Here is a 25,655-nt window from a genome sequence, read left to right on the forward strand (position 1 = left end):
AAGCTGTTAGTTTCATTGTATTTATATCGGGAAGTGTATACAATTCTGAATCAACAATATAAATAATTTGGACAAATGTAAAAAAAAGAAAACGTTAAAATATACACTATACAACATTCGTACAACATTGAGAACTTAATATTAAGTACTTTCCTATCCTTAAATATCTTGAATAAAATATATGTTAAAACTCCCATCATCTTTATACTCAACATACACAAAATAACAAATACAGTCATTTTAAAGATAATGTTATATACGAATTGAATGTACATATATGCACCAAATAATACAAAAGAACCACATGCTAGCAATAACAAAAGTAAAAACCATCGCATGTGAACTGAACACCTATTGTCATACATTATCGACGAAAATAACAAAAAAGGTACAATAATCAGTAATATACAGTAACGGCTTCTCGTCAACTGTAATAAGATAATATTATCCGATTCTGTATCTAGTTCATTGCAATAACTTGCATTTTGACTTTCCTTATTAAGTATTTAGGGAATACTCTTTAGTAGGCATATAGCGAATGTTATAAAGACGAATATGAAAAAAGCGAATACAATATGAGTCTTCTCGAGTAATTGTATATATTTTGCACTGTTGTTGATGTATTCGTCTGTATCACTGTAGCTTCCAATTAGCTCTAATGCTGAAATGCCCATGTCATTGAACAAACAAGGATTGGCCCCATTCTCTAATAATGTTTCTATACAATCACTGCTTTGCTGTTTTAAAAGGCACCTGGTTATAACCGAATGCAATGGTGTGTTTCCCTCACTGTCGGGCACATTAACAAAGTCTCGACAAAAATTTCTAAAAGCAGTGTGTACAATTATATTTAAACATGTGGTCTTGAAAACTGATATACGTGGTATTTCATACACTCTAAAGTCATTTGCGTTTAGCTTAGTCGCAAAACACTGGCTTTGAAAGCTTCGAGTTAGCAATAGTTCTATAGCACTTTCACTAGTTGTGTAATGTAAAGGGGTTCTATCAAAGTCATCCCGAACATTAACATCAACTCTATTACGAAGCAGAATTGAAAGTATTTCAATATTATTGTTTATAACTGCTAGATGAACTGCGGTAAGCCCGTTATTGTCGGCTATGCTTACTTTTGGTGTCGGCTTTCCACGCAAAACCAAATCATCGTTTTGGGACAATTCTTCTTGAAATAAAATCTTCACAGCTTCTATATTATTTGATAATACAGCATAGTGTAAGATTGTCCACCCGCTGTTTGTTTTAGCATCAATAATGTTGCATGATATATTTGATCTCAAAATATGTAGATCGTTATTTCGGACTGCTTTTTGAAGTTTGGTCTGGTTTAAATCGTATTTCAGAATCAAACTTGTTAATTGGTTATTGTTTGAAATTACTAAAATAGGGACCTTCATGTCAAACCATAATCGTAGATTTATATGTGCTCCTTTTTTTTAAAGTAGGTGCACCATATCACAGCTACCTGACTTAACTGCGATATATAAAGGAGTTTCAAAAAATTCTGAAAAGCAGTTAACATCTGCTCCAGAATCAATTAATTCTTTTACAATATTTAAGCTTCCACCAAGAACAGCTAACGGAAAGAATGACTTTGATAAGGGTTTTGATTTATAGTCTCTACCCAGAATCTGTTTACGTTTTGAAGGTGTCATCACACTCCAAGCATATCGAAAGAATTCATAACAGCCGAAGGCCACAATCCAGTGCATGATTGTACTTCTTTTACGTTTAGCCTCCATAACTCGATTAATGGCGTCTTTGTCATCTTTGAATTCATCTTTCGATTGTTTTTGAAAGATAGACTGAAAGATGCTCCGTTGCCACTCGGAACTAGCCTCCGAAAAAGGTTCATCAAAAATTCTCTGACTAGTTTTTAAATGGGTTCCAAATATATTAACAAAGTTTCTATTCTTAAAAAGTTGACTCATCAACAAATTAGAAAATCTTCCAAATTTTAATTCGGTCAATAATCTATGATATAACGGTCTTAGACGATCCTCATTTAGTTCATCTTCCCGTAAAACCACAATGTTTTCATCAGCATTTGTATTTAACTGAACTCTAACTCGATCTCTAATAAATAAGATATTACAGTCTGAAAACATTTCTTCGGGATTCAAAGTACAGAAATGACAACCCACAGTCTCTTCAAGAGCATCGTGAATAAACCGGAAATTGTAACTGTCCTTTGTGAAATAAGATCCTAAGGCTGAATAAGCGCTTTCCTCAAGTGCTTTCTTTGATATGTCGCTCTGAAGTCCGCATGTTTTTATTATTTTATATATTTTCTTATCAGATTCAGTTGAGTCAATGTCAAACATACTTCTACTTAATAAACCATCAAATAACAAACATAATATCAAAATGCAATATAACTTTTTATTGTCATTACTTATTTTATCAAGTTCTTCTTTTAAAAGTGATAATGGTTGCCTAAAAAATATGATTCTTTCTCTGAATCTTTCATCATTATTTGACACCAATTTGCAAAGAAGAGGAAATGCATAGTTCGCTTCACACATTATTTCAATCTCCTTTGTTTCAAGTTTTCTAGATTACTTCTCCTTAGATGTTTCATTAGTATATTCTGCTTTTCCTCTTTTGAAAGAGCAGTAGACTCGTGCTCTAAATTTATGACTACTTTGTTTAAAATTGTGGATGCATTTTTAAATCTTTTTTGGAGTGCTATTTGTAATCTCAGTGTACACAATAATTTTGTTGAACCTAATCTCGTGTTGAAACAGTTAACTAACGTTTCGTTTATTTTTCCCATTCACCCAACAGGGTCGGACTTAAATCGTATTTACCAAGGACATCATCAATAAGAAATATTTGTGTTTTATTTGTTTTGTATTTGATTATATCGTGTGGGGACTCTACGGGGACAATTTCAAATCCTTTCAGTTTAAATTTTAATGCGATATGTCGGATGGTGGCCGTCTTTCCTAATCCTGAATTTGATGCTACCACAATACAGCTACATTTCTTTACTTTATCATAAACAAGTTCTGATCCCAATGTCCCACAAAAACTTTCGTCTTCTGTAATCCATCTTTCAACGAAAGCAGCATTTACTTCTGTAACGATAAAGATAATTTCCAAATAGAAAAAAAAACATGACAACGAACAATTGACATGACACAAGATTTTGATAACTTTTTTTTTTATTACGGGAAAAAAGATAAATAAAATAAATTAAAAGTCTCAAACTATAAGAGACGACATCAAAAGTTCAATGTAGGATAAAAACAACTTAGTTCATATAGTTTTTCACTGACACCCCACCCCACTCCCCTCTCCTCCCCTTCCCCCACCTCACCCCATCCCCTAAATTTAAATAAAAAAAATAAAAAAATATATATTGACCAATATAGATATGTAAAATCGATGTCAGACATGTCAGATAAACAAAACGTACAGTTCTTTTACACCCCACACCCAAACTATTTGAATTAAGTTTGATATCCTACATTGATCTTTTGATGTCGTGCCTAACAGGCAAGTGTTAAGTTAATTCAAGCAAAACACTGGTTATATTGATAAATTATAACAAACCTTTAATGTTTTTTGGAAGATTTTCCTCCCTGTAATTAGTGAAATCAGATTCTATCTGTTCTTTTTCCTTTTCACAATCCAGATAATCTTTTGTCAGTTGCTTCAGTTCTTCTTTCGCTAATAGTTTTGCCTGCTCTCCATCAAGGTCATAATTCAAGATTTCATTAACCTGTTGTGGTCTTTGACCATTATTTAAAGATGTCAGTGCCTAAAACAAGAAAGGTATACAAGTTATTGATAATAACCTTATCTTCGAAGAGAATATAACGGAATATATCCCTCGTTATGAATATAATACAGTGTTTCAAGATCCCTAGCTAGGGAGAAATTGTGTGTTTTTTTTATATTGTGACTACCTCACATAATCGTGAACCTTTTGTAAATGAAAAGGAATCAAATTTCATATAGGCATGTAAACATACTTGTTCGGCACCATGCAAACTGAATTGATTATTTTTTTCTTATGAATAACATTTCACTTATATCTTATTTTATATATATACCACCCATGAACTGTAACATTTAAAAAAAATGTTTATGTCTAATTTGCAATTATGAATATGTAACCTAACTAAAGAAATTTGCTTTACTTGTTACAACATACATGATCAACTTGAGTCCATTTGAGTGTGAATTCATTGTTATCCATAGAGGAAACTGTTGTATGGGCCAACTGATTTCTGTACCACTTCAGTGTAGCCAAGTCTGCTCCCGGTAAAATTTCATTCGGCGGAGGAAGTCGATCCCATCCATTGATGGGTGTAGCTAAACCTCCTATATTACGTAACAGACATATCATCATTGTCAAATCAAAGTCCTTGGATGAGGTAGCTAGAAAAAGAAAGTGTCAGGATCTGCTGAAGTATTTCACACCAGTGACATTTTCAAAACGTTCATCAATCTCACAAAACTACAGTACACAATATAAAATTACAACACGTTAATAATTTCGAGCGTACGAAGTGCTTTGCTGGATTTTCCTTCATCATGAACGCTAAAATATAAAAAAGAAGATGTGGTATGATTGCCAATGAGATAACTATAAAAAAAAAAGACTAAAATGATACAGACATTAACAACTATTGGTCACCGTACGGCCTTCAACAATGAGCAAAGCCGATACCGCATAGTCAGCTATAAAATGTCCCGATAAGACAATGTAAAACAGTTCAAACGAGAAAACTAACGGCCTTATTTATGTAAAGAAAAATGAACGAAAAACAAATATGTAACCCATAAACAAACGACAACCACTGAAGCCGATTATATGCAAGCTAGGTGTGACCAAGAACCGCAACAGTTCTACAGATGAAAAAGGACATAACAAGTAAAATCACAAAAATACTGTACTCAGAGGAAAATCTTATCGGAAGTCCACAATCACATGGCAAAATCCAATGACAAAACACATAAAAAACGAATGGACAAGAACTGTCATATTCCTGAAAGGCACAGTCACAGGCATTTTCAAATAAGAAAATGGTGGATTAAACCTGGTTTAATAGAGCTAAACCTCTCACTTTGTTGACAGTCTCATCAAATTCCGTTATATTTACAATAATGCGTGAACTAAACAAACATAATAAATAAAATAGTGAAATATGGGTACAACAGTCATCATGGTGTTACAATTTTAAAAGGAACAATTTAACAGAACACAAAAACTAGACGATCTTAAGAACACGTGGCGCTAACCTAGATTTACGTTTACCTTCAACATTATCGACTACTATTTAGAGTTTCTTACCATTTTATTTAGTCCCCCCCTCCCCCTAAAAAAAAGGGTAAAACAAAATCTCCATCACTCCTCTCTACTAACTTCAGGCAGAATTTGACCTGTTTGTGGATCTTGTCTTTTTACCATATTTTAAGTTTCTATCTATCTATTACGGTCTTCAGATAGTAGACAAAATTGGTAAAGATCGTAATTAAAAGAGCAATAATTTCAACAAACAGTCCTCTGAAGAACTCAGACTTATTTGTAAATCTTGTCTTGCGGATCACTTAAACTGTTTAAAGTGTTAATCTATCTATAATTGTAAAATTAAAAGAAATCGCACGACGACGACAGACGACGAACGACGACTGATGGAAAAAAACCTCACAAGCCGTACGGCCCAGGTGGGCTAAACTTTTGTTCTTTATAGTTTAAACATTAATAAACGAATAATTGTAGAAAGGTATGTTAAAAATCATGTCGTTCACTCCTGGGTTTAGGATATCATCAGTCCATTTAATGCATACTATGAAGTAGAACAACATTTATGTATTTCCGATTGTGGTGTGTGATTGTGAGTTACTAAAGATGTATTAAAACTGCAATTAAAAAAGATATCAACATATATTAAGGTATATAGAAAAAAAATTCTGAGACAAGTGCCTGTGCATGCAAAGCTCTGATTTCTTGCTTTACGTTTGCTATGGATTTCTCAAGCGTTTTTTTTTCATTTAGAGGTTTTGATTTTAAATAAGCGTTGGATTATCAAAACATTATTGAAGTGACACCTTTATTTGTAACGTTAATGTTATTTTTCTGTTTTCGTTTTGAAAATTAAAATAGATGCGTTAGACAACCATAAGCTCTATTATAAATATTTACGTATTGTTCCGGTCATCGGAGGGAGATATGAAGGCCATACCGTTCCAGGGATACCCCTTAGTATTTCTAATTGGGCTGCATTTATTCTTTTTGATTTGTTCAACTTCAGGATGGCACTCATACTATTGTTGATGATTTGAGATAAATGTGTTGGTGGAAATACTCCGTCAAAGAATCGCCTTGCAATCGCAGGTGATACTTTAAAGTTGAGCAAGATAAATCGAGTGAAGTTTCCCTCTTCTTCTGTAAGTTGTGAAATCGATGCCATGATTTCACTTTAGAGCCTCTGTTGAACAAGTATGATCCCCAGTATTTAGTCAGGAACTCCGTTTGTAATATATGCCATCATAACTATCCTGTTTGAGGTATAAACACATTGGTATAAATACATTGTTTATTTCTCAAACATTCTTTAAGTTTTAATGAAAGCCCAGGCAAAAAATAAAATAGGAATTGTATAATGGTGCATACCTTCCCACTTAAAAAGCAGCTATATATATATAAATAAATGCATATGACAAACGCTTTTAATTTTTTTTTTTGTGTTCTATTTCGGAATCGTATTAGGGACATAGTACATGTAGTAAAAAGAAATTTGAATTTTTTCAAAGTCGATATTTTGACATTTCAAAGCTTTAAATTTCGACTTTGAATTATATTAAAATCTTGAAGAAATTAATGTGGAAGTTTTGTAACTGAAGGTACATCTGTAAATTTTGGTATAATATAGCTGCTGAACCGTAGCTCTTAGGTCCTTATTTTGTTTTATTTTTTAATATTTGCGGACCATAGAATAGAGCTACGGATTTTTCCTATTTCAAAATGTTCGGAATTGCAACCCAGGTTCAGCTCGCACTTTATCCCCAAAATATATTGTTTATAATCCATGTAGAGCTTGTCAATATATATAGTTCGTTTCGTCAGATATTTTTCTAGGATATGACGTACCTCGTCGTGACGTCACGGAAATCATTGTAAGATTTCGCCCTTTCCAGTAATGTATTAATTTTTCACAAACTTAGGCTTTTCTGGACTTACCTTAATCAGGAACGCTCAAATCCAAACATCTGAAATCCGAAGATGTATAAGTACCGAAAATCGTCGAAGAGCTATATGTCAAAAATACCTAAAATAAATAGCCAAATTTATCTAAAGCCAACTTTGCCTGAGGGAGTTGAAACCTTAGTTTCATTATTAATTTAAATTGATAAACGAACAAATTTGGTAAAGTTTGTTCAATCATGTCAGTACCGAAGCACTGGCTACTGGGCTGATGATATCCTCGGGGACTGATAGGCATTGGCCCAGTGATGTAAAAAATGGAAAACAACACGTTTAATAATTTATTGCGTCCGAAACGCTTTAACCGTGTACTTACTTACTTAATCCTCTTCGTGCATACTTGCACATGAGGCCACTACTTCAACTTTAACCGTGTAATCAGGATAACCTTATTCTGCGGTATAATATAAACAGTTCAAGATGTCATAAATGATATGTTTTCATGATAACATAACTTAAACAAAAACTTAACTTAAAAACGTGAGGACTTACGGATGGACGCACAGAATAGAATACATAATGCCCAACTTTCTGCTATCATGGAGCGGGTATGCAATTACTGTTACAGCTATAGTAATAGTTCGTCATTTATATACAGTTTCTGCTTTGTTAAACATGTAATTTAAAACATATGTGCTTTTAAATTCAAGACTTTCACGGTATGATTATTGAATTCTATTTCTGTCATTCATTTTGATAAACACTTAAAACAAATATAACATTTCCGTCTGTCGGTACTGACTCGTGATTTCAAATAGGTGTGTTTCAAGTGATTTCCTTTCTAATCGTAATCAAACAACTGTCAACGGTTAAGTATTTTCTGTTATAAAACTACATTGCATGGGAAAAAACAAATTAACAATTATTTCCTCTCCAGTTGAAAGATCCAGTGGTCAGTTTCTTTTTACTCATTTCGAGTAATAGTTCTTTGTAATACATTCGTTTTAGTTAAATTTACATGATTTAGGAAAATATCCTGTATTTTATCATGTGTATGAGATGAATATGTATCTAATTCCAAAAATATTCTTTGGTGATCTGTTCATCAAAGAGAGCTGCAGGATAGCAAATTGATAGTCAAACTTATAAGTCGAAAATAAACTGACCACGTCCACTCTGGGTTTTTGTTAGATGTATTTCTATTTGTATCCATCTGACGAATTTTGCCTTCTTCGACTGATGTGTATAGTTCGTTCTTTTGTTGTTCTGTTTCACCAATGTCCCAGGTTAAGGGGAGGATTGGGATCCAGCTAACATATTTAACCCCGACACATTCTGTATATATGTGTCTGTCCCTGTAATTCAGTGGTTGTCGTTTGTTTGGTAATCTTATATCTGACTATGCGGTATAGGTTTTGCTGTTGAAGGTCATAAGTTGACCTGTAGTTGTGTCATTTAGTCTCCTAATGTTTTAATGGCAACCATTTCCCATTGTGTTCAAAAATACATGTTTGCCTAAAAATTAAAAGAAACTCTAGAAAATTTAATAATTTAACATCTAACTCCCAAGAGATTGTAGCCTTCTCAAAAAACGGACCCAAAATTCCAAAAAGTTGTGAGAAATAAGGCTAAGGTAAACTATTCCTGGGATAAGAAAATCCTTAGTTTTCGAAAAAATGACTTTATAATTCATATTCTTTGTAGATCGTACTTTGCTATATAATTGTGCTGTTTACAGTTTATCTCTATCTTTAATAATATTCTAGTTGATGACCAAAAAACAAAAAAATTCCTTAAAAATACCTTTACAAGGACAGCAACCCAACAACGTGTTGTCTGATGAATCTCAAAATTTCAGAGCACACAGATCTTGACCTGATACGAGATTTCTCTACATGCTTTAGTTACAGAGATATAAGCCAAAAACTTCAATTTACCCCAATTTTTCGTTTTTAACCATGACGGCCACCTTTATTGATGATTTGGGCAAAGTTTGATTCAATTTGGTCACTTAGTTTCAGAGTAGCAGTTAAAAACCAAAACGGACGATGACGGGCGAAGGAAGCCAAGTGATGTGGAATGCTCGGTTGGCCCTTTTGGCCAGGTGAGCTAAAATGAAATATGACAAATTCACGAGTGTATATAAACGTAGGGTATAACACGATAATTTCTTTTTTGGAAACATATTTGTTTGGTCAATAGTTACACCAAAAAGTGAAAACATGAGAGTTTCACAGCCAATATTTATTCTATCAGATCTAAAATGAAGTAAGATGAAGGAAGATATGTTCTCTTTCTGAAAAATGTGAAGAGATTTCTCCCATCAAACTGATTTGAAATACTGAAACAAAAAATACGATACCTGTGGCAGACTATTTGTTTCAATTTTTTTTTTTAATCTACTTAAAACGATATATTTTGGTGCAGTAAGTTTGTTCTAAACTGAAAATGAAATATCTGCACAATAAGTTCGTTAGAAGAAATGTCTTCTATCAAAACTTCTACAAAATACTTGGGGCAATTAATTCGTTGTAAGAAATGAATTACATTTAGCGATAATTCAGTACATTTAGTATTGATCAACACAGTCAGTTGTGTATTTATCAGTACTAAGTGTCTTTGTGTTGCGGTATGTACAAGGAATCCGGTCGCGTCCTCGTGTTTTTGTTTTATGCATTTCTATTTGTATCCATCTGATGAGTTTTGTCTTTTACAGATGTTTTTTTATAGTTCTGTCTTAAGTTGTACTGGTACAGCTCTGTCCTAGGTTAGGGAAAGAGTTGGGATCTCGCTGATTTGTTACACTCCACCACATTATGTATGTCCCGTGTAATTGAGTGATTGTCGTTTGTTGCTGTGTTACATATTTGTTTTGATCGTTCATTTTTTGAAAATTAACTAGGCAGTTTGAATTGTTTAATATTTTGGATTCCGGGGCCTTTTATAGCTGACTATGCGTTATGTAGTAAGGGCGAATGGTAACCTATAGCTTTACATTTCTGTTTCATTTTGTCTCCTGTGCAGAGTTGTCTCATTTGCGTTCATACCACATCTTCTTTTTATATACAAGTATCATTACATATTTCCGTTAACATACATCACCTTCCAGTTCGATATAAAATGAACCCTAGCAAACCACTCTGATTTTATAACAAAAATCTTGAGCATTATAGAAACCAAATACAAAATCCCGCTTAAGAAATTTTAAAATGCCAAAATTCACCAGAGGCTGTACACTTCATCTTAAAAACCAAAAGAAATATTCAGGTGCAATGGTTCCATCAACAGGGTTTCAACTACACCGATTCATTGATGCCTTTTTGGTATCAACGTTTATAATTTTCCGGGTTATTTGCCTGTCCCTAGAACAAACAAGATAAGTAGCTGTATAATATGGTTTAACTGTGTCCTCAAAAACTTTAAAAGAAAAGCATTCACAAAATGAAATTGTACAATGAATACACAAAGGCTAATTTTTTGTACACTTTTCTACAAGATCTCAATACTTTTTTACCAAACATTAAATCTGTAAACACTTAATCTTATAAATTATCCATCTATATAAGTAAGTCTTTTAAAGGATCGCAGTCACGTGACAAAAAAGTTCCATTGAGTCTTGAAGAACAACGTATTCGAGTACAAACAGTTCATTCCATATATTTTGTATGACCACATGGGGCAATAAACCACACGATGTTACTGTTACATTCGAAACTTTACAATGTGACACCAAATCGTTTAGCAAAATTCCATTAGAAGGTTCTAAAGAAGAATCGTGTACGATTTGTGTCCAACAATCATATGTTATGTCGGTCCCTTCAGTCGAAGTTCCAACTGTAAGCAGTCCGATGGGGCTAGATGTGATTGTTCCAGATGTTGCAGCTAAACATCCTCCGATCACAGATCCAACACCAGCTGATGACAATCCTCCGACAATAGCTCCGGTTATACCACTTGTAAAAGTCTTAGTTACTATCGCTCCAGCTATAGCTCCTGAAGACGTACCAGCTCCAATTGCTGTCCCAAGTGCCACACTTAAAGGCTGTGAGTGAACCCATAACTTAACTCCAGTAACAAATGCTCCAGCAGCGGAACCAACTAGTGAAGGTATTGAATTTCCTTCTAAAGTTGATACCAAGAAACAAGAACCTGCCGTAAGTATCGTCATCTGGTAAATAGATAGGATAAACTTTTATTTGTCATATTTAAACATCAATTTCCCTTACTTAATGATTGTAATTCATGTCATGTTTTTTTTATCTTCGGATATAATTGTTGTATACTTTGCCAAAAAATAGATTTTATAATGCTAGCATTACAATACGAACGTCATGAATAAATTGCTCGCTATGCTATATTTCAAGCTATAAGTCTCGCAAGACTGCCAAATTCATTATAGATTATTCGTGACAAAAAAATCTAGTTAGAAAAATGTGTGAGTAGATAGGTTTTTGATTATGATTAAAGAACAAATAAACATTCCAGCGATTTTTTGCTTGCATTTAAAAGATAAGCTTGATGGAAGTTTCCTTTGTAAAATAAATCTTATTAGAGTTCTTTCAACTTGACTACCTAATTTAAGAGGAGACACTTTTTGTAAAAGTTAACGGACAACGAAGACGACAGACGACGACGACGAACGATGGACGACAGACGACTACGATAGACGACGGATTCACAGTGATTAGAAAAGCTCATTTTGCCCTTTTGGACCGGGTGAGCTAAAAAGGGAAAGTCCATAAGAAAAACAAATTTGAAACTTTATCAACCAGTTTAACGCATGCAAAACATCTGTCATATGTCTTACTTGGTAGCGTCATTTTCCGGCGAAAATGATAAAATAAACCAAGTTTTACAGCTTGCTCCATCTTTCTTATATCACTTTCATACGGCATAGAAAAGTGGACGAGAAACTTAAGAAGACAAAGGGTAATGTGAAAATAACTGAGTTCCAGCAATTAATACTGCGTGAATACCAGCATTGATGTTAATCACAACTGATCAAATTGAGACAAACCAACTTAATGGTCTGTTTAATAAAGATATATACTATGTATATAGCGTTTGTTAAAGAGTATCATGATACAATTAGAAAATTAATAACATATATTAAGTAAAGTAAACTTACCCTCAGTTGAAAACTACACACTGTCTATATCGATGCCTCACAAACACAGTCTAAGTAGTGTATCCATTTATTAGATATTACCTATAGTAGTAATTTGGAAATCCACTGGATAACCACATGACGTCATTCTTTAAATAATTCCATATCAAACATATTTATATTAATATTCTATATAATAGCTTTACGAAACTCAGTTTGATAATCATATGACGAGAACCTATAAATAAATGTATATAAATTATAAGGAAAATCATTCATTTTACAGAGACACCAGGTGCATGAGAGATGACGGTATACGAAATTTGAAAGCAGGTAAGATAAAAGTTGATATATTTTCGTTATATATCAAATAATGAAAGGAATGTTTCGGGTTTCGTAAAATTTAATATTAAATGTTAAGTGAAATGATCTAGATTTGACTACATATATATACAACAAGACGTTACTATAAGGTAACGTCACAAGTCGTAACTGTTAACGATAACAATTATGTCTTATGAACTGTAGGTGATGCGGTGAATGCACTAACAAAAACAATGTTCGATTCATAATGGGATTTTTTTGGTGTTTTTTTTTTTAACTATAAATATCTCCAACATTCATGTATTTAGGTTAATGTTTCTTTTTTAAGTTCGATTTGGTATTTTGTTATTTCGCTGTTGGAGACGCCATAGTTCAGTATTTCTATATCTCGATTGTCAACAGGTTGTTGTTACTTTCTTATACTTGTGGGTCAGTTGAGAAATTTTGGTCTGCTTATTTTGTTTTTGGTTTGAATTTTGTATGTTCGTCGCATTTCGTCGAGAGGGTTTACACAGGCTATGCCTGTTGCCCAAATCAATTAAATTTATTTGAACAAAATACTGTTTAAACCAAACATTTCACATATTTGTTTTTGTCTTATTGAAATTGGTCAGTGAAGTCGAATTACTCGTGGTACGTCTTCGGAGTTTTTGCAATAACAACATTTCAAACTCAGTCTCAATTTAATATTCTTTAACGTGTCTATAAAGAAAATATTTGTTTTTATAAATTAACCTGCGATAGCTCTTACGTCACAAACGACTTCTCTCGTGGTGTTCATTCATACCACGCACAGTTTATGTTTCGTTTGTAGTGTCCTGGTGTGCAGTTGTAAAAGGCATGTGAGATGTACAACGTTGTTCTCCTATTTACATGTTGAGATGTATTATTATATCATTTATTTGTGTATTTCTCTGGGCTGGGTGACGTGTATGTGTTCGCACTGTCTTCGTATCACTTTGTGTTTTAATTTTAGTGGTGATTTTGACATCCAAATATATACGCGGAAGATTTGGTTAGCCACAATACCAGGTTCAACCCACCATTTTGTCTAAAAGTATACTGTACCAAGCCAAGGATATTTGTTATCTACAGTCCGTAGTACATGCATACATGTTGGTGTTTGTTGAAGTTCAGTCTATCTGTTATTCCGTTTGTTTTTCTTATATACTTAATGTGTTTCACGTGGTTTTAGTTTGTTATTCGGATTTCATTTTGCTTAAGGTAGATAGGGTGTCTTCCTCCATCTTGGATTTTGAAATACTAGAAAACAAGGTTTAGATCGTTGATGAAATGTGCAAATTTTTCGAGTAGTAGGTAATTCATGTGTAAGAATTTTCAGTATAATATAGAAAATGCCATATTTGATCATATTTATGATTGTATTTTACAAATAAAAGAATTCTTCTGTTTGATTCATATTTTTCCAACTTTGTCAAATAAAGGGCGGCAACTCAAATGCAAGAGGAGATAATTCAGATAGTGTTACTTTTACATTAGAATCTGTTAGGAATTTACCCATTTTTACATGTAGCAAGAAAACGAGTCCTGTGACCCCATGTTTTCTTTTTTTTTTTTTATCTGAAAGCATAATATTGGAGCTTTTTTCTCATATTTTATCTCAAAATTCTATGGTGTGGTTTGCGTTTTATGGCGGAAAATTGGGTTTTTCATGCATAATCTATTCAAAATCTTGACAATTTTGCACAACCTGTACATGCTGTAGTGTGAAAATAAGTCCGGTGACCCATTCTTTTTATTATTGTTTTTAAACAAGCAGGATATGAACTACATTTTTGCAAATTATTAAAAGATCATATGGATTATAATTAAGACCCACTATCTACATTAATGGAGTGGTTACTATTACTTTTAATCAGTATTTGCTAATTCGTAGCTTTCATGTAATGAGACAACTTTGACTAATAATAAACATCAGCAATGATCATATTTTTAGTTTTCTGGTTGTCAACATGGTTGGTATAACACTTGTCGCCGTTGGTGCAATAGCAGCCTTAGGTGGCGGTGCAGCTCTTAAAGCAGGGAGTTATGCTGGGATGGGATGGGCTTGCTACTGCTGGAACTGAAGTTTGCCGCCATTACTTCTGCAGTTGGTTCTGGTATGTCAGCAGGGGCAATAGCTGGTGCTATCACCACAACTGGTGGTACAGCAGCAGCTACAACTACCGGAGCAGCCATTGGTGCTGTTGCTGGTGGGGTTACTGGAGGTGCAGTTTCAAGCAGTGGAGTTGGATTAGGTATTTAATTGTATTTTATTTCATACGAATGAAGCATTAGTCCTGTATCGAAACTTATCTAAAAAGTTTTAATTGCTTACTTCAAGATTTAAAATCAATTGTTCAGAGATCAATTGAAGGTCTTTCCGCCGGATAATATTATTCCATAACAAGGTGTTAGCTCAAAGGTCAAGGTCATCATAGAAAATTGACCTTGGGGCATTTTCAAAGTTACATGCATTGAGGATCATTGGTGAAGATCCTAGGTGACTTACGGTATCTGGCGTTTGGTGGCTAACCGACTACGTTTGATTTTAATAAGGCGATGAGTAGTTGAATCTTTCCAATCCAATTATATTCATTTACATCCTATACATACTATTATGTCTTTTTATAACATATCAAAAATGTAGAACACATTTGATATATACATTATTTTCCCAAATTACTATAGAGCTTTGCAAAAAGAAAGATATCTTATGAAACAACCGAGACAAAAATGGTAATGTATAGGACTTCTGATACATAAATCAAGATATCATAATTTAAAATGTTTACACCGACGCGCTTTTCGCCAAGCGCTTCAATTCAGCTTTTCAAATAGAACACATATTTGAGCTAGAAAATAAACTAAAGATATAATGCTATTCATGTCGTTTATCATATCGTTTATGGTAGATCAATCCAAATAAGGAAATAACAAACGTGATAACACGGGTCTGTATTACTATTTGTTGTGTAGGTCTCCTCGTTTATGTTTGTTCATTTCTGATTTGAGCATTATTCATAAATAGTTTGGCATTTCCTGTATATGATTCGTATTCCGCTCGTATAGGGACTAAATAACATAATTATAAGTCACAACAGTGTATGGTTCTTCATTTGATTCATGGTTCAGTGTTACATGTCTTATGTTAATCAAAAACAAGCATGCACACACATTCATTCAATCCAAAACGGTACATTATCATTATGTGTTTGAATAATATATTTTGTCATAATATATTTTACATTTAAACTCAATGATAGAAATGCTATTTTATTTCAGCAACAATACTTGCTGGATCGGCAGGAACGCTACTTGTTGGTGCAAGTGACGATTCTTATAGAAATGTTGTAACGTTAGATTGCTGGAAACAAGTTACACACAACACATCAATTGAACCATCAAAGGGCATACTTATGAAAGATTTATTGAGCCATCCAAATGTTGCGGAAGTTACTGCAACTATGGGACATCATTCCGATCTTCCTGACATTGTCATAAAAAATATTTGGGATGAACTCTTTACAGTTGATTATCTTTGGTTACATACAACAGATAATATTGTTTGCCATGTAAAACAGATTTCATAGAATTGTTAACAGTTACATTGTTCAATACAATTGTTTAATGATGGCGTGATACCCATTTTGGTTTATAGAAATATGTAACTTTAAAATGTTGGTCTATTTTTATGTCATGGTGTTTTCAGATTATTTTCGTTTTATAAGTTAGAATGTCCCTCTGATATCTCTTGCCTCACTTTTTTTTTAAACACTCTCGAAAGGCACCGTGTAAACTTAAATTTCAGAATTGTTTATCCATTGATAAACAGAGAATAATACATGGCAAAATCCGTATCATATAATGTATCATCCCGAGACTCCAATATCAGCCCAAGGGCATTTAGGCCCGAGGGATGATATTGATCGAGAGTGATACGACATATGATACGGATTTTGCCATGTTTTATACGCTTTATCATGCATATGTATATTTCAACAGGAGAGTATTATATTATATGAACTGTTTTCGGATCCATAGCACTGGGTTACCTTCAGTTTTACTTTTGTCTTGTTTTAAAAGCCAAAGCACCTGGGTTAACTTACAATGTGCGTACTGTTGTTTTAAAAATATTTTGTTTATTATTGTATTTGTTGTGTGTTTTGTATTTTTTATAGTTGCATTTATATGAAAACTTGACGTTCACGGCGTCACATACTAAACAATGACGTCATTCAATAAATTGCGTCACGCCCGAATTACCGTTCTATTGCATAAAATATTTCTTAAGCTTACATAAATAAAACTGACTTTATTTCTTTATTAAAAAAAATGGAAGGGGTGTGATAAAGGGTGTAATAAAGGATATGCGATAAAGGGTGCGCATCAAAGTTGCGCGATATGGATTAAACAGCAGGTTATTTATCAAATATTCAAAACTACTGTATTAACTACTTAACATATCATAAATAAAGATACAGCAGCTAAATAAGCTCAACGTTGACAAGACATGAATTCTTCTATTCTGATATATCTCTTTCTTTCAAGTCATAGAACTCCTAATATTTTTACGTATTTATAAATTCCTGCTTTACTGAATTTTAGATTTTGCGTTCCTGATAAATATAAATCTAATTCCAGGAGAGCGTTTCGGAAAACAAACACAAATCTTATCAAATCATTTTAGAAAATCAAGAAATATTGGCAATAGAGGAAATCAAAAAGACAGGATAGCGTAACATGTATAAGGTTAGTTACCGTTCCCCTTAACTGCGTTCAACTCTAGATTAAGAAGTTAAGAACCTTTATAGTTATCAAATGAAGTGCACAATAAATATGTGTACACCAAATGTTTATAGAGATCCAATAACTATGGTCTAACCAAAATCAAAGAAGATTTAAATTGTAAAGGAAACAAATATGCAAAGGTGACTTTCAAATTCGAACCTACCTTCTGTTAGATTACTAATGTCTTATTTGACTAGTATGTTAAAGACCCATTGTGGCCTTTTCTTGTTGTTTGCCCTTTGGTCGGTTTGTTGTCTCATTGACACATACCCTATTTTGATTCGCGAATGTTATTATCATAATCATCTGTAACTTCAATATGTTAATATAAATTCCTATAAAGGTCATACCAATGAGAATTCTTGTTCGTTGTAAAAGTCTAGATTATGTTAATTATTGAAAAGTAAAATAACAAAAATACCGAACTCTGAGAAAAAATCAATCTGGAAAATCCCTTTTCAAATGGCAAAATCATAAGCTCAAACACATCTAAAACTAAAATCACAAAAAATCTTGAAATTCGAGGAAAATTTAAACTTAAAAGTCTCTAATGATATGGAAAAATCACATCAAACAACTGGACAACAACTGTCATATTCCTGACTTGGTACAGGAATTTTCCTATGTAAAATAGGGGGATTGAACCTGGTTTTATATCGCTAAATTCTCACTTGAATAACAGTCGCATCAAATTCCATTACATTGACATTGATGCGTTGACAAAACAGACATAATAGATATAATCATCAAAATAGGGGTACAGCAGTTATAAATTAATAAATATAAACTGTCACATTCCTGACTTGGTGCAGGCATTATCTTATGTAGAAAAAATGGCTGATTAAACCTGTTTTTTAAGCTAGCTGAACCTCTCACTTGTATGACAGTCGTATAAAATTTGATTATATTGACAACGATATGTGGAAAAATGACAAACAGAGACATAATAGGAATAAATTTAACAAAAAGGGGTACAACAGTCAACATTGTGTTTTTATCTTAATAATATTACAACAATCAAATATGTCAACAAATAAAAAAAGGCATATAGACATAGCACATATGCAAATACAAAAGACAAGAGTATAAACAAATACCACAGCACAATAACACAATGATGGGATGTCAAATGGATATTACCAAAAAAGACTGAACAGTAAAAGTAATAATTTACAAAGATAAATAAAAGAATACAATAATAAGATGAAAAACACCGTTTTATTGACTTCAAGACCCTCGTATATTATTAGTAAAGTTGAGACGTTCATTGACATTCCCCTGATTCATCAACTTTTTTGCAAGGTCTGAATAGCAGCTACAAGCAATTGAATGCCGCATGAGACATGAAAGTAAAATTTTGTATATTGCTTCAAAGGTGCAGAAAATTTATGATTTTAAAATCAAAATCGTCTCGTTTGTCATTACTGTGTATGGCTGAATAAACATATTGTTTGAAGCAGAAATAAGAATCGAAAGAGTCAAAAGAAAATGAAAGATGGTCTGTAAAATGCAGGTCATCTTATCTCGGGAATGAAACATTACGAAATGTACTGTCTGCTTGAAGTACTAAATTGTATTTAGAGAGTTAGAGTAGAAAAAAAATATGCACAAAACATGGAAGGTTACCAAAGTATTTTTAGACACCATAACTTGAAGAAACGAGAAATGCAGGTGGTTTGACAAAGATGAGGATGCGTAATAATTTGAAAATGCAAACGCACGGGGAACAAAGTCTCGGATATCGTTGATGAAATGCATTGATACACAACCAGTAAAAGCAAAACAGAAACAAAATCTGCATATTTACTATGTGGCTATTTTTTGGTAGATGTGAAATCATGATATCCTGAAGTAAAGACATCAATTTAGACGGTCTTGGAAGGAGTAAATAAATCTAAACTGGTACTTGTGTCTTTTGTCATTAATTTGGTTTTGTATTTTGTGCACGTCAAGACTATCTTATCAACTGAATTGTACATTTGTTTGATTTAGAGAATTTTTATGCAAACAAAAACATGTGTCATGGAGCCGAATTCTGTATGAGTCTGTCGAATGATTTCTATTTGGAGCATCTGTTATTATTATCCTCTTCACAATATCTGTCATCTTCATGGTTGGTCGTTGATTTTTTTCAATTCATTCTGAATCAGAAACAAGAGGGACTCTGCTGCGTAAATAGCTGACCTAGAAAAAACTGGCCATTTTGATATTTAATGATTCCTTTTATTGCAACTATTAATGTTTTCTAATTTGATATTTTTTGTACGTTATGTAAGGATGATCGTTTTACTATAACCAGGTTATAGGTCTACCTATTTAAGTTTCTGTGAATAAACAAGTTATTAAATGGCGATAAAACCTATAACAAGTGTGACCATTTGGTGAGGTGAAATTATTTGGTTGTTTTATTTTGCTGATTGTTTTTGCTTTTTTTAAGTCTCCTTTGCCGGTTATTGTCCATTCGTTTAATTTGTTTGAGCTTTTGATTTTGTCATTGCTTACGGACTTTCCAGATTAGAATTTTCCTCGGAGTTGAGTATTTTTGCTTATTCACTTTTTGTCAGGGATAACAGGTTCGGTTGGGAGTTGGTTTACCATGTTTGCCATGGTTACTTATTTGCAGTGTTTATTTTGATGAACTTTTTTTACTGTTGTTGTTTTTATACAAAATAGTTGCAAATCAGGTAGTCAGTGCAATTTAGGTAGCTACGTTGGGCAAATATCATTTCCTAAACTTTTTGACTGGTTGTGAAATTCGAAACCGTCTGATTTTAATAGTGCTTTTTAAAAAATGGAAATCGAATATTTAGGGTGTGTAAGATTTTGCTTAAATGAAAGACTGTCGAATATCTTGTAAGGTTTCATTATTTCAGTTTGTGATATGTTATGTGGTCTAGCACTCCATTTAAAATATACCTCTCTTTGGTATATTTATTTTGTATTGTGGTCCCGAAGAACACCTTTATAAACAAATTAGCAAGGTTAACGATATCAGTTATTGGATATAGTTATCAAGGGTACCAGGATTATAATTTAGAACGCCAGACGCGCGTTTAATCTACATAAGACCCATCAGTTTTGAGGATCCAAAATTCCAAGAAGTTGTGCCAAATACGGCTACGGTAATCTATGCAAGGGATAAGAAAATCCCAATTTTTTTTCGAAAAATTCAATGTTTTGTAAACAGGAAATTTATAAAAATGACCACATTATAGATATTCATGACAACACCGAAGTGTTGACTACTGAGCTAGTGATACCCGCGGGGACGAAACGTCCACCAGCACATGCATCGACCCAGTGGTGTAAATAGTTAACAAAGGTACCAGTATTATAATTTAGTACGCCAGACGCGCGTTTCGTCTACATAAGACTCATCAGTGACGCTTATATAAAAATATATATAAAGCCAAACAAGTACAGGGTTGAAGAGCATCCAAAATTCCAAAAAGTTGTGCCAAATACGGCTAAGTTATATATGCCTGGTATAAAAAAAAATTCCTATTTTATTTCGAAACGTCCACCAGCACTGGCATCGAACCAGTGGTGTAAATAGTTAACAAAGGTATCAGGATTATAATTGAGTACGCCAGACGCGCGTTTCGTCTACATAAGATTCATCAGTGACGCTGATATCAAAATATTTATAAAGCCAAACAAGTAAAAAGTTGAAGAGCATTGAGGATCCAAAAATTCAAAAAGTTGTACCAAATACGATGTTTGTTAAATGTATGCTCAAGCAAAAAGTTTAGGATTATTTATTTATGTGAGGAAAAAGCCTCAATCAGTATTATCAGCGCTTTTATTATATGGAAAGGGATAAACAAAAGTATCAAGAAATGTTGCTAAAAGTTAGATATGAAATAAGTAGCACTTAATATTGCGGGTCTGTGTACAAAGCAAACAGTCATAGTAAGGCATCGGTCATAACCGACATGAAACGGCCTTTAAATAAAGCTTGAAACCGAAAATGATGAGATAGAGATTTCGTTATACCGATTTATTGTATTCATAAAATTTGCTTTTATTTTGGCATGTTTTTTTACATGTTATTTACAATCACTGGGTCGATGCCACTGCTGGTAGAGATTTATGTCCCCGAGGGTATCACCAGCCCAGTAGTCAGCACTTGTCATTGATATGGTTATATCTATAAATTTACTGTTTATAAATTTTTGAATTTTTTGAAATACTAAGGCTTTTCTACCTCAGGCATAGATCACCTTAGCTGTGTTTGGCAAAACTATTAGGAATTTTGGTTCTCAATGCTCTTCAACTTCGTACTTTATTTTGCCTTTTTAACTTTTTTGGATTTGAGCGTCACTGGTGAGTCCTTTGTAGACAAAACGCGCGTCTGGCGTATATACTAAATTTGGTCCTGGTATCTATGATGAGTTTATTTGAAATACAGGATTTTGCAAATCTTGTAATGCGAATTCTGACAACAAAAATATTTGGAACAAAAGCTTGCCCAGGCAAATTTTTCCATCAATAAATTTGGTTTATTCTAATTCTGTGTGAAATCGACCGAATGGTGTCTTGGTGCAACTCGTTGTACACACTTGTTTTTTTTTTATCCTATCTGATGTTTTATATAATTATTTCTAAATGTTCTCTTGATTTTATAACTTACAATAACCTCAATCGAAGAATACAATGCAAATAAACAAATATCCTTGAAAGAAGCTATTTTTGAAGCCAACGATGATCGGCTCTAGCTGAGCATTATATAACCGTTTACCGTATTCTTTCAAAAATATTTTTAGAAGCTAGCAATATCCTTTAACTTTACTTTCTGCTATATAGATGATGTTCTTCCACTAAATAATTCAACATTTGGTGACTATGTTGAGCGCATCTATCCCATCGAACTAGATATAAAGGATACAACAGATACAGTTAAGTCGGCTTCATATCTTGACTTACCTCTAGAAATTGACATTGGTTGGTTAAAAACAACACTTTACGACAAAAGAGATGATTTTAACTTTCCTTTTGTGAACTTTGCACCTGCATATGGTGTATATATCTCGCAATTGATACGATATATTCTTGCTTGCGTTTCTTATCATAATTTCCTTGATAGAGGAATGCTGATCACAAGGAAGCTATTAAACCAAGAGTTTCAAATGGCGAAGTTGAAATCATCCCTTCGTAAATTTTACGGACGCCATCACGAGTTGATTGACCGTTATGGAATAACCGTTTCACAAATGATATCGGATATGTTCCTCACGCCGAAACTACACTTCCCTTCCCTTTCATGAATATGACCTACCGAATTTGACTATTTACCGGATTTTTTATAACATTAGCATTACGACGGGTGCCAGATGTGGAGCATAATATGCTTATCCTTCCGGAGCACCTGAGGTCCCCCCTAGTTTTTGATGGGGTTTTTGTTGCTTATTCTTTGGTTTTCTATGTTGTGTCATGTGTTCTATTGTTTGTCTGCTTGTCTTCTTTCTTTTTTAGCCAGGCGTACAGAAAACGGAAATCTTTCCTGTGTTAGTACTGGTATTGGGAAATGTGATACTGTTTATTTAAAATTAAAAAAAACATTAAGATGCAAAGTCGGCGTATTAAGTGCCAGTCTTTGTAAGATTCAGGCAATTTAGGTAAAAATTAAAACATGATTAGAAAAAACCCACCGAGCTAATCACGCTATGTAATACTAACCATCATTCTGAGTTAAAAAGTATTAGTCTTTCGTACATGTGTGTCTGGTAATATCAAATAACTTGGTTTGAAAATTGGTTAGAATGATAGCAAATTACAGAGTTATCTCCCCTTATTCGTTAATTTCTAGTACATTTCAACCAAATTGTATCTTCTATTACCAGAACAAAAAATGGAAACGAATGTTATTTTTGTGCATAACTACATATTATGAACTGAAATCAATGTCAAATAGGGTGGGTTTTTTTGGTCATGTTTTCACCACTGCCTGATTCTTAGGCAGACTGGCACTTAAAGTAAAACCTTGGTGTATTTAGTACAGAAAGATTGAAACAATACCTGAAATTATTTCTACCCAAAGTATATTAATAACATCATCGAAATTTCCAATATATAAATACATAACATATTTTATTTAAAAAGTTTACCCACTGGGAATAAGCATCGTCATCAAAAGGACTGAACAATGGCAATAATCCGAATAACACTGAAAAGAAATAAGACAATTTAATCTTCCAAATAAGCTGCTGATAGCTTCTAATATAAGTTGGTCAGATTCCTACTGAAACACATATTATATAAGGTAAATATAAAAATGAAAACAAATAATTTCACCTACCTATTTAACCTATTGTTTTCGTCAGCAGACAGGAGACAAATATTTGTAATATCTCAATAATATGATTAATTTCACTAATTAAAGTTAATCCATAGCATCCAAGTTTAACCAGAAACACAAATTTTATTAAATGTTTCGTGTTCACGTGAAACTACAGCTTCAATTCCCGTAAACACACACTTCTACTGTTCTCTATATATAGTTTTACATTCTAAAGATTTGTTCATCTGCACTACCAAACATTCAGTAACAGTGAATCTCCTTTTAATACACACATTGCTATTTGTATGTAAATAGGCCACGCAATAATAATTAACAACAGACTATCTGATGGTATACTATTAAACTAAAGAACTGAATTAATCCAGTGTGTAAACGTGTGTTATGTATCATGTCTTTACACAGCAGTACTAAACGTAATAACATACAAGTAAAAGCTTTCTAAAAAAAACTTGCCGTTTTATAGCCTGTTATCCATAGAAATATAGTAGAGTTTTATTAAACTCAGTAATATATTTTGAAATATTTGAAACACAATCAGAACAGAAACAAAAAGTAGTAAATAGGTACCAGGATTATAATTTAGTACGCCAGACTCAGGGTACTTATTTCAAACGACAAATGTTTTTGTGAAGAATTTGATCAATCTTTAAACATTTGCTTATATGAGGAGAGCAATGTGTTATAATACCGGCGTCAAACATTATCGTATAGACCGGTGTGCACCAGACGTACAGAGAAAATTGACAAACTCCGTATACGTTAGTTGCACGCCAGAACAACGGTAAGCATAAGTTTGAAGTACGTCGAAATGCAAAGGTATACACTTGGCAAACGCTTTAATTGCAGGACATGTTTATGCAGCATAAACATTTTCATCCAGCTCAAGCGTTTGTCAAGCATAAACCTGTACGCTACACGCACGTAATGCGTACGCTACAAGCGCGTTGAAATCGCTACAGATAATTTTAGATACGTTTAGGGCACATTGTATACGTTTCAAGATCTTCGACTTAAACTTACACGCATACGTTTTTTTTTTTTGTAACAAACAACCCATAATTAAACCTCCCACACATGCCAAAAGCACGGATTAACGCCCAAGATACGTTGGGAGATATATATACCCCTTATGCAGGTGCTGCTGGAATGTTGCTACTTAGAAATGGAAAGTTCACATTTGAAAGCTGAAATCATCTCTTTTGTCGTAAAGTTTCTGTTTGAACCGACCCTCATTGTGAATTTCTAGATGTAAGTCAAGATATGAGGCCGACTTAACTGTATCTGGTGTATCCTTTATCTCTAGTTTGATGGGATAGATGCGTTCAACATAGTCACCAAATTTTGAATTATTTAGTGAAAGAACTTCATCTATACAGAGGAAAGTAGAGTTGAAAGATATTGCTAACTTCTTATCTTTCTTCCTAAGAAGTTTCTGTATGAAGTGAGCCTCATAATACTTTAAGATCATGTATCAAATTTTCTGTCCAGTCCGTTTATAAAAAGAGCTAGTTTGTGTGTTAATTGTTTTACAAGAATATACATGTACATGTTTAAAATCAATGCTTAACAATTTTTTTTAAAAAACTTGCCTACATACCAATCGGCTGTATTACTAAAAACAATATAATTGACAATCTTAAAGATAGATAGATAGATAGATAGTTGCATTATTAAACAGATGATTCGTAAATGTAGCTTTTAACTTACTGTGAGTTGTTTTATCTTGTTGCGATGCTGTATGTGTGAAAATAGTTTCATTTAACATAGTTGTTTACTTCAAAACCCCGGAAAGAAGAATACAATTCCTTCCTCAAGTGTACAAATTGAACCAAAACATTTTTTAAACATTGTCAAACCTTTTGACATTACATCTTCCTCCTTTTTTTATTTATGAAATTAACAACTGTGATCACATGTCAAGGTGGGTCCGATTGAATTTTCCTCTGAGTTCAGTATTT

At 33.1% G+C, this 25,655-nt stretch overlaps 2 protein-coding genes across 10 annotated transcripts; one reads left to right on the forward strand and one right to left on the reverse strand.

The window, feature by feature from the left end:
• On the reverse strand, positions 1–25,598 carry LOC139503176 (uncharacterized). 9 transcript variants are annotated; one of them, XM_071292919.1, is made up of 7 exons: positions 25,405–25,598; positions 23,504–23,562; positions 7,211–7,298; positions 6,173–6,528; positions 4,178–4,567; positions 3,574–3,781; positions 1–3,095 (listed from the first exon to the last, which is right to left on the reverse strand). In XM_071292919.1, the coding sequence occupies exons 5-7, from the start codon at positions 4,373–4,375 to the stop codon at positions 2,779–2,781; spliced, it is 723 nt and encodes a 240-aa protein (XP_071149020.1). In that variant the 5' UTR covers positions 4,376–4,567; positions 6,173–6,528; positions 7,211–7,298; positions 23,504–23,562; positions 25,405–25,598; the 3' UTR covers positions 1–2,778. The 9 variants fall into 9 exon arrangements, with proteins under 9 accessions (XP_071149020.1, XP_071149012.1, XP_071149017.1 ...); XM_071292911.1 differs by having other exon boundaries at positions 4,178–4,404; positions 25,405–25,475; XM_071292916.1 differs by lacking the exon at positions 25,405–25,598 and adding an exon at positions 23,695–24,140 and having other exon boundaries at positions 4,178–4,404; positions 7,211–7,239.
• Positions 14,667–16,284, forward strand: LOC139503177 (uncharacterized). Its single transcript, XM_071292920.1, has 2 exons — positions 14,667–14,863; positions 15,891–16,284. Exons 1-2 carry the CDS (start codon positions 14,668–14,670, stop codon positions 16,196–16,198), a joined length of 504 nt encoding a protein of 167 aa, XP_071149021.1. The 5' UTR covers position 14,667; the 3' UTR covers positions 16,199–16,284.
• Positions 25,599–25,655: the final 57 nt, after the last annotated feature.

The sequence above is a fragment of the Mytilus edulis genome, chromosome 14, assembly GCF_963676685.1.
Source record: "Mytilus edulis chromosome 14, xbMytEdul2.2, whole genome shotgun sequence".
NCBI lineage: Eukaryota > Metazoa > Mollusca > Bivalvia > Mytilida > Mytilidae > Mytilus > Mytilus edulis.